The following is a 16,275-nucleotide window of genomic DNA, read 5'->3' on the forward strand; positions in this document are numbered from 1 at the left end:
AATGTACACCAGGACGTGGCACAGCCGTGGCCCCTCCTGTGGCCAGTCCCCCCAGTACCCAGGCTCGTCCGAGCAAACTCTCAGCCTTCCACAAAAGTGTTTGTATATAAGACAGATCTGTATTTCCATCAATCGCCACACCTGAGCAAATAATCCCAGAACATAGTGCTGTATGTTAGAGAGTATATAATGCTCCTGTATCCTTTCCATTGTAAATAGAACCTGATACAATGTTACTTCTCTTTGTAACTGCATTGCTGATATTACATTTATGTTTCAGCAAATTTACACCTTTGGCAAGAAACTGGGGCAAGGGAGCTTCGGAGTGGTGAACGAAGCCACTCACAAGGATACCGGCAAGAAATGGGCAATTAAAAAAGTTAATCGAGAAAAGGTAAAAAAATAAATAGATGATTGTACGGTATTTATTGTATAAAGCTTCATTGGTATTTTATAGCGGCTGGTAGTGAGCGGTCTCCATGACTAAGTGTTACAGTGCAGCTGTGTAATCTCCTCCCTGCAGGGCACAGACTCAGGGGCATCTATACAAATCTAATCTAGTGCCTGAATAGCCCCATAGCCCCCCCCCGGTGTAACCTCTTTCCTCTCACCAATGGTGGGTGGGACTATTGTAAGGACTGATATATCTAATGCCGGCCCTGCTACTGGTCCTCGGGCTGCATCAGAGACCATTATGGCTAAACACATGAATTGAAGGCCAGTTGGATGATTGGCACCTTGGCATGAATAGCCAGCTTCCCCAGGGCCTGTTAGTGCAGTTGGAAGGTGACTGCCCTAATATCTCTTAGTGATCAGTTTCAGACCGCAGTTAACAACATACAATAAGAAGCGAAGAGAATACAACCATGTACTTGTTAGAAGATTCTGATATTCCAATGAGATTCCTTGTAGATTATACTTACTATTTGTTTCTGTTTCTCTTTAAGGCTGGAAGCTCTGCCGTGAAACTGCTGGAACGGGAAGTTTCCATACTGAAAATTGTAAATCATGATCACATCATCCACCTGGAGGAAGTGTTTGAGACTCCCAAGGTTAGGTCCTGTTCCCAGCTACTCCCTACTTCCACCTCGTCCTTACTTCCACCCATTACATAATCTACCTTGCCTTGCTTCCACAAGGTCTCTGCTTCCACGCATTAATGCGTCTACCTGGTCCTGCATCCACCTGTTACCCACTTTCACCAATGAAAGCATCTATCTTGCCCAGCTTCCACCTGCTACCTGCTTCCACCTCCTACTGATTTCCACCTCTTCCCTGATTTTGTTGCTTTGGTTTGTTGGAAGAATTGGAGCAGCTCCAGAGTTTATTAGTGCTGGTTGTAACCTGTGTTTAGGATGGGCAGCTGCTGGACGCATTAAGCTATTATTACAGAACACGATAGCCAGCTCTTGTCCTCTGTTCGGAGGTTGTCCAGGATAATAAATGTATGATGTGCCGGTGTCACATTTTGTTCTGCACCATTTCTCCCAATGAACCTTCCTCCACCGATGAGCAGAACCTTATTATCACTGAAGTTTGTGATAATGGGGGAAGTGTTTTTTCCTGATGCCGGCCTCTGTCATAACACTGCATCTGCAGTGACTTCTAACAGGAGGCAATAGCTCACCCTTAGAGCTGACGCCTTATTCTACTGATGCTAAGCTCAAATGTGCCTTTTTACTTTTCAAAAACATTTTTATTGAAGCTAAATAACAAAATATCCACTAATACAGCCTTCCATGCAGAGAAAAATGAAAGACAATATCCAATTGGATGATATAAAGCAATACAGAAATGAGACACACACGACGGGTATTGGATCAATAAGTATGGTACAATATATACATAGGCGTATGAACATTATCAGTACAAGGATCAGAATATGGCACAAAAGGACTGGAGACAAGACCACAAGATTGTGGGGTCTAGCAGATAAGCCTCCCATGCTTCATACCATAGAATAGACCTAAAGCAGTTTCTTCTTTGTTCCCTGATAGACGGTTGGTGAGTTATGTTGATAAGTTTCCCATCTACCATAGAGTCTCGGAGTGCACTGATCCTACTGAAGCCACAAGCCCATCCATGCGAAAAGCAATATATAATTCATCTTGAAACCACTGAAAAGCGCGAGAAAAGTTCTGGTTCCACATCTGCATATTGCTCTTACGCGCTTCTTTTGGGGGTACCCTAATGCCTGGTAGCAGGATCCCCAAATAGCTCACTCAGGGGTAAGAGGGGCATACTGTTGCTACTAGCGAGCTGGTAAACTAATCTCCTTACCCAAATCCAGAAGCGTTTAATGAATGGATGATGTAGATCAGCCTCAATAGACTGATATTGGAGACATGCAGGGTCATCCAGGATTCCCACTTGGGTGGTCTCTATGTGGTGGTCTGCTAACACCAGACAGCGGCACATCACTAGTCATCAATACACACACAAAGTAGCAGTGTGACTACTCTCCCCAGACAATGTAATATAGGCTGCAAGCGACAATAACCACCAGAGTCTGTGCGCACACAGCTTGTGCGGGCGGCCTGGCGATGATCGCGATTATCGCGACCATCGGGCTTGCGACGAGACCCTTGTGGTAGGGTCTCGTCCATCGCAAACCCCAGTGAACTTCCTGCTTGGTTTTGAAAGGTCTTTTTGAAAAAGTTGCTGCATATAAAATTCAGTTCTTCCCCCTCCAAGCCGAATCATCCATTAGGCAAACTAGGCTTCTGCCCAGGGCCCGGTGTGTCCTGAGGGGCCTGAATCTAACCCAGTTTTATGGGATCTTTATTGATAACCATTAGGTTGGATGCCCCAGACTGTGTTGCCTAGGCCCCAATGGCATTGTAAATCAGCCTCTGCTTAGTCAAAGGCTTGTTCAGTCTGGACTAGCAGAAATTAAAGGATATTACAGACTCTCATCTTTAGCACGAGCTGCGAGTCTTCTGCCAAATCTAACTATGGTCCAAAAGCAGTTGTGTGATCCACAGTAATCCATGAGGCCCTTGCTTAATTGTTTTACTGACATCTTACTTCAGGTGCATTAAGTCACGTGATCTATTCCTCACTCTCAAACTGAGGCCTTTGTTTTGCAGCGGATGTACCTGGTGATGGAGCTGTGTGAGGGTGGGGAGCTGCGGGATATTCTGGAACGCAGGACGCGATTGCCGGAGAGTGAGACGAGACACGCCATTCACAGCCTGGCCTCCGCCATAGCCTATCTTCACAAGAAAGGTATTTTGCGCGGCCGACCAATGATTGTTCGTGGAAAAACCGTTTATAAAAAGTATCAGGTTAAGAGATTTCTTATGGAAAGTAAGCATGACATCTCAGATGGCCCCATCCGCCCCGGGTTAGTAATATACGTACATCAGACCTAAAATGATGTAAAAAAACCCCAAAAACGCCATCTATGTGATGACGCCACAACGCTGTTTTCCGGAGGAATGGAGGCGCTGCCTGGCATGGCTTATGGAAATCAGCGATATAAACCTAAAAGAACGAGTGAGTGAGAGGGCGGGCCGGGCGGAGAGCGAAAATGAACTGTTTTATTTATAATAAGACTAGCGACCCACGCCAGCTTCGCACTGGAGCAATTTTTTATTTATCGCGATAAAGATAAGATTTTAGGCGGTATCCAATTAGCCCCTAACATTGTTCAGGCGCTAATGGATCCCCCAGGGCTATTCAAATAGCCCCAAAGTGCCGCCCGACGCTGGCACTTATTGTGGGTTTATTCTTTCGGAACCTGATGTGTCCCGAAAAAAATCCACAAAGTGAAATTTTTTTTCAGCACTGCAAAGGCGAAAACACATAGGTCCGGATCCTATGTGTTTTCGGCCCGAAATATCCTATTATTTTGTCCGAAATAATAGGATATGGAGAAAAAAAATGTGGGCGAAAAATCCCTGTTTTTTTGACGCACGTAAAGTTGTCCATGAGAAAAATTGTTTACACTCAGGTCACCTCCAGCCACGTTACGTGTCTGTCCCTGTGCGTTACTTACCATCATGCCAAAGCCGACTTTTACCGGGAATTGGACGCATTTGAAATTAAAGAACCGTTTCTCACATAAATTAAATAGGAACGGTAATAAGAGGGAAAAACTGACATTGTGTATGAGTAAACAGGACTTACATCAAATTTTCTGGAGAGACCGGATAATATGTATCAATCTCTACATGGTATAAAATAAAGCCGATGTGATAGATCTTTAATGGTTTAGGCAGCGTAAATCAATAAAATGCTCAGACGTCCGTTTTTTCATGGACGCTTCACTAAAATCGACATCGCTCGGCTGCCTTTTGTCATACATTACTGTGTCATACATTACTGTGTCATACATTACTGTGTCATACACCTAATCCTTCCTCCACACATGCTCTATACACTAGTCACAGCTACATCACTAATATCATCACTGCTCTGCTCCCTATTGTCATACATTACTGTGTCCTACACCTAATCCTTCCTCCACACATGCTCTATACACTAGTGATATCTACATCACTAATATCATCACTGCTCTGCTCCCTATTGTCATACATTACTGTGTCCTACACCTAATCCTTCCTCCACACATGCTCTATACACTAGTGACAGCTGTATCACTAATATCATCACTGCTCTGCTCCCTTTTGTCATACATTACTGTGTCATACACCTAATCCTTCCTCCACACATGCTCTATACACTAGTGACATCTACATCACTAATATCATCACTGCTCTGCTCCCTATTGTCATACATTACTGTGTCATACACCTAATCCTTCCTCCACACATGCTCTATACACTAGTGACAGCTACATCACTAATATCATCACTGCTCTGCTCCCTATTGTCATACATTACTGTGTCATACACCTAAACCTTCATCCACACATGCTCTATACACTAGTGACAGCTACATCACTAATATCATCACTGCTCTGCTCCCTTCTGTCATACATTACTGTGTCATACACCTAATCCTTCCTCCACACATGCTCTATACACTAGTGACAGCTACATCACTAATATCATCACTGCTCTGCTCCCTATTGTCATACATTACTGTGTCATACACCTAATCCTTCCTCCACACATGCTCTATACACTAGTGACAGCTACATCACTAATATCATCACTGCTCTGCTCCCTATTGTCATACATTACTGTGTCATACACCTAATCCTTCCTCCACACATGCTCTATACACTAGTGACAGCTACATCACTAATATCATCACTGCTCTGCTCAGGGGCTGGCTGGCAACTTTCAGCCTGGGGGGCAAACACAAGCAAGTGGCCCCGGTTTTTTACTAGTACATTGTGAAACACTCCCGAGCTTGGCCCCGTTAGGTTAACGCCATGTCCAGATGGCATTACCCTATAGAAGCCTATGGGCTACAATTAGCAAATTCTTCTGGAGAGGGGTGCTCCGGATCCCTCTCCGTTGGCCCCTGGTGATATATGCACAGACCAAACCAGATAGCTTCCAGCTCTTCACCCGGGCAGGCTCTTATCAGAGCTTGTCTCCAGACAAGAGGATTTTAATAAGTTTGAATGAAAATATTAATTTACACATTGAGCCTTTGGTGTAAAATATTTATCGCATCCGCATTAAAAATGCGTATTGTGATAAATATGCCCCGTAGTAACAGAAATTTGTGCTTACCTGCAATCCTTAGGTTCAATTTTGTGTTGTTGAATATGAACCGTCCATCCATGCCAGATCTGATCGCAGCCATGCGGTAAGGGGGCAGATGCAATCATGCTGGTAGGGAGCATAGGCACAAATGAGGAGGGGGCACAGGTACAGATGAGAAAACGGGGACAGTGGGAGAGACTGCAGGGGTTACGGGGCCAGTGGGAGAGAATGCAGGGGAGAAAGGGACAGTGGAAGAGAGTGCACGGGAGAAGGGGGAGAGGCTGCAGGGGTTAAGGGACCAGTGGGAGAGAGTACAGGGGAGAAGGGGGTACCTGTCAGAATAACAATGGAAGTGTTCCTGCCACTAGCTGCACCAAAGGAGGATATAGAGGCTGGTGTATGTACAGTACACAGTATACACATCTCGCTCTAGTCCACATCTTAAAAAAAAAAAAAGTCACCCAGCCAACAGCAGCTCCCAGGGAACTTCCCGGTGATGCCTACGGCCAGTCTGCCACTTGCAGCATGCCATCGAGGGGTGTGTTGTGCTATGGGGCATGTCTACCACCACTCAGGGTAATTAACATTGAACTTGAATATATTGGATAATCCCAGTATTTATTTACAATTGGTATGACGAAGCTTTACAAAAATATACTGAGCATTGTACAGTATACACAGCACAGGGCAATATTATGCTGCACACATTACACACAAAATTGAACAATACTGCACTACACATCACTGTGCATTATGCTATACACATACATAGCACCCTACAATATACAGGGCTCACATATACTAAGCATATATATATATATATATATATATATATATATATATATATATACACACACACACACACAATCGCAAAAAGAAGACAACACTCAGAAACTATAAAAAAATCCAATGCATTAAGGTCAAAGTGAGGCGACGGTGGGAAGTGAGCAGTGGGAAGAATTGCAGTGAAAGATCTTCACCTATAGCTCGCCCTCTGCTGGTGCCTCTGAGACATTGCAGGAGCACGCTATTAATGTCACCTAATTATTTAACATTACATCTTGTTACCAGGGCCGGCAACAGAAATCCTGGGGCCTGGTGCCTGGTACACTGTCTCCGGGGGGCCCCCTTCCCCACCCTCGGTCCCACTACCCTCGGCCAGCACATATCCCTCCTCTGAGTCTGCTAATATATGTATATTGATTATAAATGCACAAAGTGCGGCACTACAGTGAGCAGTTTAGATGCCCAGGTGCCTTCCCAAAAGTAATAAACAAATGCAGAGAAGATGGGCGGCACTCAAGGGGCTTTTACAAAAAAAAAAAAAATCACCACACTGTCACAGCATAAGTGTGTCTGACGCTTCTACCCTTGAAGAAGGTTATTAAAACAAAATCGTCAGACACACTTATGCAGAGGGCTGCCTATCTTCTCTGCTATATATGTGTATATGTATATATATATATATATATTTATATATATATATCTCTCTATCTTGACCCGCTCGCAAGCGGGTCGATGTTGGGCAAGTGCGCATGCGCACTACGGAGGTTGCTCTGTCATGCGCATGCTTGAGACTCGGATAGCAACGGGCAAGCCGTCGCTCCGGGTCTCGCACCAAAGGGGGCTTGCTGTTGATGGTAAGTGACAGCACGCCCCCATTGGTGGGCGTGCCGGGGGCGTGGCGTCTGGGGCCGACCCCACTGACATCACTAGTGATGTCAGTGGGAGTGCTTTTGTCTCTGATAGAGCCAAAAGCACTCCGGGGCTTGCGGCAACGAGACCCTACCGCAAGGATCTCGTCGCAAGCCCAATGGTCGCGATGGTCTTGACCATCGCGACCATCATCATGGACGCTGGCATAAGCTGTGGGTGGTAACCCACAGCTATGCGAGCGTCCAAGAGGCCACTAAAAAAAAAATAAAAAAAAAATGCCCTGATTCAGAGCGGGCGCTCGTTCAGAGCATCCGGCTCTGAATCAGGCCCACTGTTGGTACTGCTGCTATGCTTGCTGCTTGGGCTTGCACTGCTGCAACTTCCCTTGCCTCCTCTTAGGTGGCCGCGGCTAACCCCTTGGTTGGTTGCGTATATCCTTCCAATGCTGCAGGGAAGGAGGCACGGAAGCAGCTTGATCCCCTTCCGTAGATTGACCATGACGTCATCAGCCAGTGTCCAACGTCATTCCCTACCATCCAAGTGGGCATAGAGGGGGAATATAACCATGTGGCGAGCGTAGCAAGCCACCATGCCTGAAGCGTGGCGAGCGGTTAACTTTCTTTTTTTGGTGGACTGTGTGGGCAGGAAACTACACTTCCGCCCTCAGTCCACGTCACTTCCAGGTACAGAATCTGAAGTGGAAATAGTCTCTACCACGGAGGCAAGGACAGAAGGACGGCGCAGCGTTGTGCGTAATCGCGCCGCAGCGTCATCAGGCAAAGCAATTAGTATGACAAGGGTAGCTGGGGGAGGGGCCTCTCACAGGGGAGGAGTTACCGAGAGGGTTACTCGGGTCGGCGTCACTCTAGCGCCCAGTTTTGCGGCTTTGATCCTCAGGGCCCATCCTAAACCCCGAGGCCCGGGACGGGGGTTACCCTTTGTATCCCCCTGTCGCCGGGCCTGCAATTATTGCCGCATCTGTCCAGCTCTTCCCCGCCAAGAGATGTACAGTTCTGCACCTGTATCGCTGCTGCCGCCATCTTGCCGCGCAGATCCATGTGCTGACTGTCAAAACGGGGCGCATTTACAGAAATGTCTGCACCTTTACATGAATGAGCAATAAGGTTCTGTTCTCCTCCCCAAAGTCACTGAGACAGGCGCACACCTCTGGGAATTCACAAACTTAATGGAGATCTATTAGTAAAGAGAAAAAAAAAAGGAACCCTTAAACACGTTACATTTTGTAAATATGGGCAATTTTCAGAATTATTCAGAATAAAAAAATATTATACAAGAGGGAAAAACTCTAGAACATGTACCTGTTTCCCAATTCTCCCTGCATATACCCTGCTATGTGTTAGAGCTTCTCTAAACAATGTGTATATTTGAACACTTCCGTGTGAGCTGTTGTATAAGGACCTTGGAGCCCAGATTTGGTAGATGTATGAATCTGCTGTAATGTCCCTCTGTTATCTGCACACTGTTCCTGGGTGAGAGATCACATAAGCTGCATCACTTTATTCCCATGTTATTGCAGATATCGTGCACAGGGATCTGAAACTAGAGAACATATTAGTGAGGAGTAATGACCAAGCAGACGGCCAGGAAATGATGCTGAACATTAAGGTGAGACACGGTATACGTTGTATAATCTGCTTCTCATCACCTTCAATAACTAAATTCTCAGACTCCCTATGTGCCCTGTGTACAGCGTCCCTCCCGGTGTGTTCTTGTATACAGCGTCCCTCCTGATGTGTCCCTGTGTATAACATCCCTCCCAGTATGTCCCTGTGTATAACATCCCTCCCGATGTGTCCCTGTGTATAACATCCCTCCCGATGTGTTCCTGTGTATAATATCCCTCCCAGTATGTCCCTGTGTATAACATCCCTCCCGATGTGTCCCTGTGTATAACATCCCTCCGTGTGTCCCTGTGTATAACATCCCTCCCAGTATGTCCCTGTGTATAACATCCCTCCCAGTATGTCCCTGTGTATAACATCCCTCCCAGTATGTCCCTGTGTATGGTTTCCCTCCCTGTGTGTCCTTGTGAACAGGGATGGGTATCCATTCTGTTAGCAATGCAAGTCCTGGGATCAATGGTATCCACCTTCGACGGGGTTGGGTATGCTCAGTTCCATTCCAGGCCTCTGTAAAGATTGATTCTCTCCAAGTGAAACGGACAGTATCATCGCATAAAGTCCCAGAGGATCCTTCTTACTCCAGAGGTTCGTCACTCCCTCCTGTGGCGGCTGTGAAAGGATCATTTGAACAAAGGGCGTCCATTCTGGATTCCAAATTGGGTGCTTCTGACCACAAGACGCCAGTCTTCGCGGATGGGGAGCAGTGACAGGTCATCGCACCTTTCAGGGAAAATGGACAAATCAGGAAAGTCATCTGGCAAAAAAAAATTCTGGAACTGCAACAGTGATCGCGCTGAGCGGCAAGATACGTGGGTCCCAGGGACCCGGCACTTTAAAAAAAATGGGGTCCTACCTGACCATTTCTGGGTCCCATCATAATTTATGCTTAAGAGCTCCCCATATGCCCCTCAGATCTCCAAACATGCCACCACACTTTCTCACATACCCCTAGAAGGCCCCAATAGCATCAGTTTTGTACACAGAGGTCAGACTGCAGTACCCATTGACAATAATGGGGACTGCGGTCTGCTGCGGTAGTAGCCTTGTGCAGGAGAGTTCTATGAAATCTTCTGCATTAGACTGTTCTTACATCGCAGTGATACATAAAATGATGCAAAAACTGTAGTTCCTGAATAATTTTTTTAAAAACCGGGAACAGGAGTAGGAGGTGGGGAGCCGGGAACAGGAAGATTCAGGGAGTCAGATTATAGGTGAGGGGAACTGGGGACAGGAGTAGTAGGCAGGGACAGAAGAAGGGGCTGGGATGTGGCGGGGAGCCACGTACAGGAGAAAGAAGAGGGTACCTAGGGACAGGAGGAGTAGGCACGAATAGAAGAAGGGGCTGGGATGTGGCGGGGAGCCACGTACAGGAGAAAGAAGAGGGTAGCTAGGGACAGGAGGAGTAGGCAGGGAAAGGAGAAGGTTCTGGGTGCCACCAGGCATTGGAGGTAGAGGGGTAGGCAGGGACAGGAGTAAGGGTTAATTTTATTTCCCCTTCATCCTAAGGAACTGGACGTGATGTGGAGTGAGGGCAGAAATGCAGTTCCAGGACCTCACAGTGATGATACTTTGTCTCAGCTGGAGTATCTGGCCACCGATAGTAGAGACTTGTACCCTTTCGTGCTCACTTCGCTCGCCACAGGCTTCTATTCGGTTACAGCTAGATCCCCTTCAGTTTCTGTACCCTGACGTCATCAGCGACAGTCCAATGTCATTCCCTACCATCCAAGTGGGCATAGAGGGGGAATACAATTTTGTGGCAAGGATGCGAGGGGACAGGTTTCTTTTTTAGTTAACTGTGTGGGCAGGGAACCGCACTTCCGCCCTCACCCAAGTCACTTCCAGGTACAGATACAGAAGGGGAAATATACCTTTCCGTTTCTAATCCCGATCTATGCCAAAGTGGCTAGTAACTGATTATGTCAGGGTTACTGGGTGTCACCGTGTATTAGAGGGGAGAGGAGCTGCAGCCAGGAGGTGGGGGGGGGGGGGGTAGACAGGGACTACAGAAGGGGCTGGGTGCCACTGTGTATTAGAGGGAGAGAGGAGCTGCAGACTAGGTGGAGGGGTAGACAGGGACAAGAGAAGGGGCTGGGTGCCACTGGGTATTGGAGGGGGAGAGGACCTGCAGACAGAAGCTGGAGGGGGGTAGACAGGGACTAGAGAAGGGGCTGGGTACCACTGGGTATTAGAGGAGGAGAGGAGCTGCAGACAGGAGCTGGAGGGGGGTAGACAGGGACTAGAGAAGGGGCTGAGTGCCACTGGGTATTAGAGGAGGAGAGGAGCTGCAGACAGGAGCTGGAGGGGGGTAGACAGGGACTAGAGAAGGGGCTGGGTGCCACTGGGTATTAGAGGAGGAGAGGAGCTGCAGACAGGAGGTGGAGGGGGGTAGGCAGGGACAATATAAGGGGCTGGGTGCCACTGGGTATTAGAGGAGGAGAGGAGCTGCAGACAGGAGCTGGAGGGGGGTAGACAGGGACTAGAGAAGGGGCTGAGTGCCACTGGGTATTAGAGGAGGAGAGGAGCTGCAGACAGGAGCTGGAGGGGGGTAGACAGGGACTAGAGAAGGGGCTGGGTGCCACTGGGTATTAGAGGAGGAGAGGAGCTGCAGACAGGAGGTGGAGGGGGGTAGGCAGGGACAATATAAGGGGCTGGGTGCCACTGGGTATTAGAGGAGGAGAGGAGCTGCAGACAGGAGCTGGAGGGGGGTAGACAGGGACTAGAGAAGGGGCTGAGTGCCACTGGGTATTAGAGGAGGAGAGGAGCTGCAGACAGGAGCTGGAGGGGGGTAGACAGGGACTAGAGAAGGGGCTGGGTGCCACTGGGTATTAGAGGAGGAGAGGAGCTGCAGACAGGAGGTGGAGGGGGGTAGGCAGGGACAATATAAGGGGCTGGGTGCCACTGGGTATTAGAGGAGGAGAGGAGCTGCAGACAGAAGCTGGAGGGGGGTAGACAGGGACTAGAGAAGGGGCTAGGTGCCACTGGGTATTAGAGGAGGAGAGGAGCTGCAGACAGGAGGTGGAGGGGGGTAGGCAGGGACAATATAAGGGGCTGGGTGCCACTGGGTATTAGAGGAGGAGAGGAGCTGCAGACAGAAGCTGGAGGGGGGTAGACAAGGACTAGAGAAGGGGCTGGGTGCCACTGGGTATTAGAGGAGGAGAGGAGCTGCAGACAGGATGAGGTGGAGAGGAGCTGGGGACGAGGAGTAAGCTGGGACTGGGGCTGCTTATCACCGGGTGGAGGGGAGGCAGGGATTAGAGGCAGAAAGCCGGGATAGCTGGGGCCAGGCGCACTGCTGTACTCTACTTCCACATTCACAGCAGGCGCCCGGCTGGCTATTGACTGAAACTGTCACTGAATGAATGTCCCCAGACTGCAGGCAGGGGGGAGGGGGCGGGCCGCTCGTCTGCATGCACTTCTAGCCGGACAGCGGTACATCTGTTACCCTTCCTTCCTCCCCCTACCCCCGCCCCGGACAACACCAAGCCCACCCGCAGTGCTACCTGCTTTAGGGTGCCGGGTGTCGTCTTCAAGTCGGGGCCTGGGCCACGGTCTTCACACCAGAGGAGAGGGGGGCGGGCCGCAGTCTTGTAAATGCTGAGGGAGGACAGGAAAGGCAGCCCGAGTCTTCATCACGCCGGGGAAGGCGGCCCGCAGTTTTTTCCATGCCGGGGAGGGGAGGCAGGCAGCCCGCAGTCTACATCACGCCGGGGGATGGGAGGCGGCCCGCAGCCTTCTGCACATCGTGATGGGTGGGCCGCAGTCTACATCACGCCGGGGAGGGGAGGCAGCCCGCAGTCTTCATCACGCCGGGGCAGTCCCCTCAAGTCACGCTGACTGCTGAGTGAGCTGCAGCATCTACAGGCATGTAAAGGCTGGCTCCACCTCCTTTTTGATGTCTTCCCGCAGCTGGGCCAGGGGAGATATCAATCATGTTACCAGGAGCCGAGGAGTGGCCGGCAGCAGAGCACGTCCCCGGGGACTCACCCATTCTGAAAATGTTAGTCCCCCGGTCCTCATTAGTTGGTAAAATACATGCCATAGCGCATATTTGCGAACACTGTGCGAGCAGTATACAAAGCACTCATCCTGGGCAAGCCGGTGCAGATCCAGTCCGACAGTGCGACTACAGTGGCCTATCTCAGTCATCAGGGAGGCACAAGAAGTTACGCAGCCATGAAAGAAGTGACAAGGGTTCCGGTTTAGGCAGAACATCATCTTCCGGCCATCTCGGCAATATTCTTACCGGGAGTACTCAATTAGGAAGCAGATTTTCTAAGTCGCTAGGACATACACGCCGGATAGTGGTATCTCCATCCGGGAGTGTTTCAACTCCTGGTAAACAAATGTGGTCTGCCAGAGAGCGATATCATGGCGTCATGTCACAACCGCAAGGTCCCCAGGTACGGGTCCAGGTCCAGAGACCCATCAGCAACTTTTGTGAACACACTGGCAGTAAGATGGGATTTCAAGATGGCATATCTCTTCCCTCCTATCTCCCTCCTCCCAAGAGATCTCAGGAAATTCAAGCAGGAAGGCAGAACAGTAATACTGGTAGCTCTGGCTTGGCCCAGGCGTCATTGGTTCACCGACATACACAATCTGTCAATAGACAGTCCATATCCTCTTCCTCTATGGCAGGATCTGCTAACGCAGGGCCGCAGCCGGCATCCGGACTTACCTCGTCTGGCTTTGACGGGCCTGGCTCTTGAGTCTTCCAGCCTAAGAGCAAAAGGTTTTTCCAATTCTGTAATTAAAACAATGCTTAGGGCATGGAAGCCTGCCTCTGTCCGCATCTATTACAGAGTTTGGCATGCTGTTGGTCAGAAAGTATGATCCTAAGGTGTTTAGGATTTCCAGGATATTGGCTTTTCTTCAGCCAGGTTTAGACCGTGGTCTCCGCCTGGCTACTTTGAGATTGCAGGTTTCTGTACTGTCAGTCTGGTTCCAGAGGAAGATTTCATCATTACCAGATGTTAGAATTGTTTTCCAAGGAATTCTGCGAGTTCAGTCTCCTTTTTGTTCCACCGGGAACACTGTGGGATTTGTCGTTGGTTCTTAAGGGGCTACAGGCTCCCCCATTTGAACCTCTGGACTCGATTTTAAATGGTCGACAGCGAAGACACTTTTACTTCTAGCTATTTCTTCTGCTCGCAGAGTCTCTGATTTGGCAGCGCTTTCTTGTCGCGCCCCAATTTTGATTTTACACCAGGATAAAGTTGTTCTTCGTACAAGGGAGGGTTACCTTCCTAAGGTAGTGTCCTATTTTCATGTGAAAGAAGAAATTGTAGTTCCAGCTTTTCAGGCTCCAGACCTTTCTGTTGGTGAAGCCTGCCTGGATGTAGTTCGTGGTCTCCGTACCTATGTATATCCATGAACTCAGATGCTCTTTTTGTGCTATATGGTTTTCACAAAAGAGGATGGCCAGCCAACAAGCAGACCCTGTCTCGATGGTTACGTATGACTATATCTCAGGTGTACACACAGGCTGATCTCCCTGTCCCAAGCACGGTGACAGCACATTTTACTCGATCTGTAGGGCCATCGTGGGCATTTAGTCGTGCTCTTCTGTCCACACCTTTCTTAGGTTTTATGCCTTTGATACTTTTGCCTCTCAAGATGCTTCCTTTGGGTGACAAGTTCTCCTTTTCTGCTCAGGAGCGTCCTCCACCCTAGGAGAACTGCTTTAGGACATCCCCATGGTATCTCTGTGGACCCTGATGAAAATTAGACTTATGGTAGACTTACCTAGATAACTCCTTTTCTTCGAGGTCCATAGGGTCCACAGGGCACCCACCCTGACACACCTGGCTGCATGGGTAATTTTTTTTTCGGTCACAGATTCCCTCATTAGAGTGTTTCTGGTGTACGATTGCTCTTCCTTCTCCTCTTTCCTTCTCCTGCCTCGAGGCTTGTTAACTAAACTGAAGTCCAATGGCTAGGGGCGGGGTATATGTTGAGGAGGACCCGAGGCATCCTGGGAGCTGAAGCTTTAACTGTTTGATGCCTGGTCTGCAACCATAATATTCCCTATGGTATCCCTGTGGACCCTATGCACCTAGAAGAAAAGGAGTTATCTAGGTAAGTCTACCATAACTCTAATTTTTGTTTGACTTTTTACCTACAAATGCGTCTTATTCACACAGCGATGTGAATAGGTAGCACAAGCAGCTTCTGCTGATTAAAATGATATCATATCATTTTAATCAGCAGAGGTCGCTTGTGCTATCTATTCACATCACTGTACGAATAAGATGCATTTGAAGGTAAAAAGTCGCACAAAAAGACGTTCGGCACTACCGAGTCACACGGTGCTCCCGCGTTATGTGTAGCGTGGCTAGTAGTGCATGGGGGATAGATGTATGTGGACACTACATGAATTTTGTGTCTGGAGTAACCATGCCAGTTTTTCCTCTCCCGGTAGGTAACAGATTTTGGTTTGGCCGTGCAGAAAGGGGGAGTTGGCAGTGAAAACATGTTGCAATCTACCTGCGGGACCCCTATATACATGGGTAAGCACAGACGTGGAACTAGTCAGGTTGGCTTATTACCATTTTACTTTACATACATAAATTTATTAAGGCTGATGTAATAAAGGGTTACACGTCGCATAAATCTGATGTTACCCAGAATATCCAGATGGCTTCAAAACTTGCACTAGATCCAATGCCAGATTAAAGCTTGTGGGAGTCCCAGGACAACTCACTTGTGGGAACCTCTACTAATGAAACTGTTAAAATGATATACTGGCTTTGGTATTACAAAGTATAATGTGTAAATACTCCCTGCACCACAAATCTGTTGAACCCACACTGTAATGCCCTCCAGTTCACATTGTGGGCCTGATTCAGACACACTCGCGAGCGCTATGCGCTCGCAAGCGGGTCGATGGTGGCCCAGTGCGCATGCGCACGACCCGGATAGCGACGGGCAAACCGTCGCTCCGGGTCTTGTACCAAAGGGGGCGTGCTGTAGATGTTGAGTGACGGCACGCCCCCTTTGGTGGGCATGCCAGGGGCATGGCTCTCCAGACGGAGGCGCTCCCATGGGAACGCCTACCGTCTGGGGCCGGCCCCACTGACATCACAAGTGATATCAGTGGGAGTGCTTTCGGCTCAGGTAGAGCCGAAAGCACTCCAGGGCTTGCAGCAAGTAGACCCTACCACAAGGGTCTCGTTGCAAGCCCGATGGTCGTGATGGACTTGACCATCGCGACCATCTTCCTGGCCGCTCGCTATAGCTGTGGGTGGTTACCCACAGCTATGCGAGCGGCCAGGAGGCCGCTCTGAAAAACAAGGACGGTCCTGATTCAGAGCGAGAGCTCTGTCGGAGCGACCGGCTCTGAATCAGGC

At 48.8% G+C, this 16,275-nt stretch overlaps 1 protein-coding gene across 14 annotated transcripts in view; it reads left to right on the forward strand.

Annotated features, from left to right (window-relative positions):
- STK33 (serine/threonine kinase 33) overlaps positions 1 to 16,275 on the forward strand; it is a 111,396-nt gene that overhangs the window by 80,655 nt on the left and 14,466 nt on the right. For all 14 annotated transcript variants that reach the window (XM_088482781.1, XM_088482782.1, XM_088482785.1 and 11 more), the window contains 5 exons: positions 281 to 394; positions 948 to 1,052; positions 3,090 to 3,228; positions 8,818 to 8,906; positions 15,348 to 15,435. In XM_088482781.1, coding sequence (XP_088338907.1) covers positions 281 to 394; positions 948 to 1,052; positions 3,090 to 3,228; positions 8,818 to 8,906; positions 15,348 to 15,435 — 535 coding nt within the window. The remainder of the gene's footprint in view (positions 1 to 280; positions 395 to 947; positions 1,053 to 3,089; positions 3,229 to 8,817; positions 8,907 to 15,347; positions 15,436 to 16,275) is intronic.

The sequence above is a fragment of the Taudactylus pleione genome, unplaced genomic scaffold (genome assembly GCF_031769625.1).
Source record: "Taudactylus pleione unplaced genomic scaffold, aTauple2 ptg000295l, whole genome shotgun sequence".
Taxonomy (NCBI): domain Eukaryota; kingdom Metazoa; phylum Chordata; class Amphibia; order Anura; family Myobatrachidae; genus Taudactylus; species Taudactylus pleione.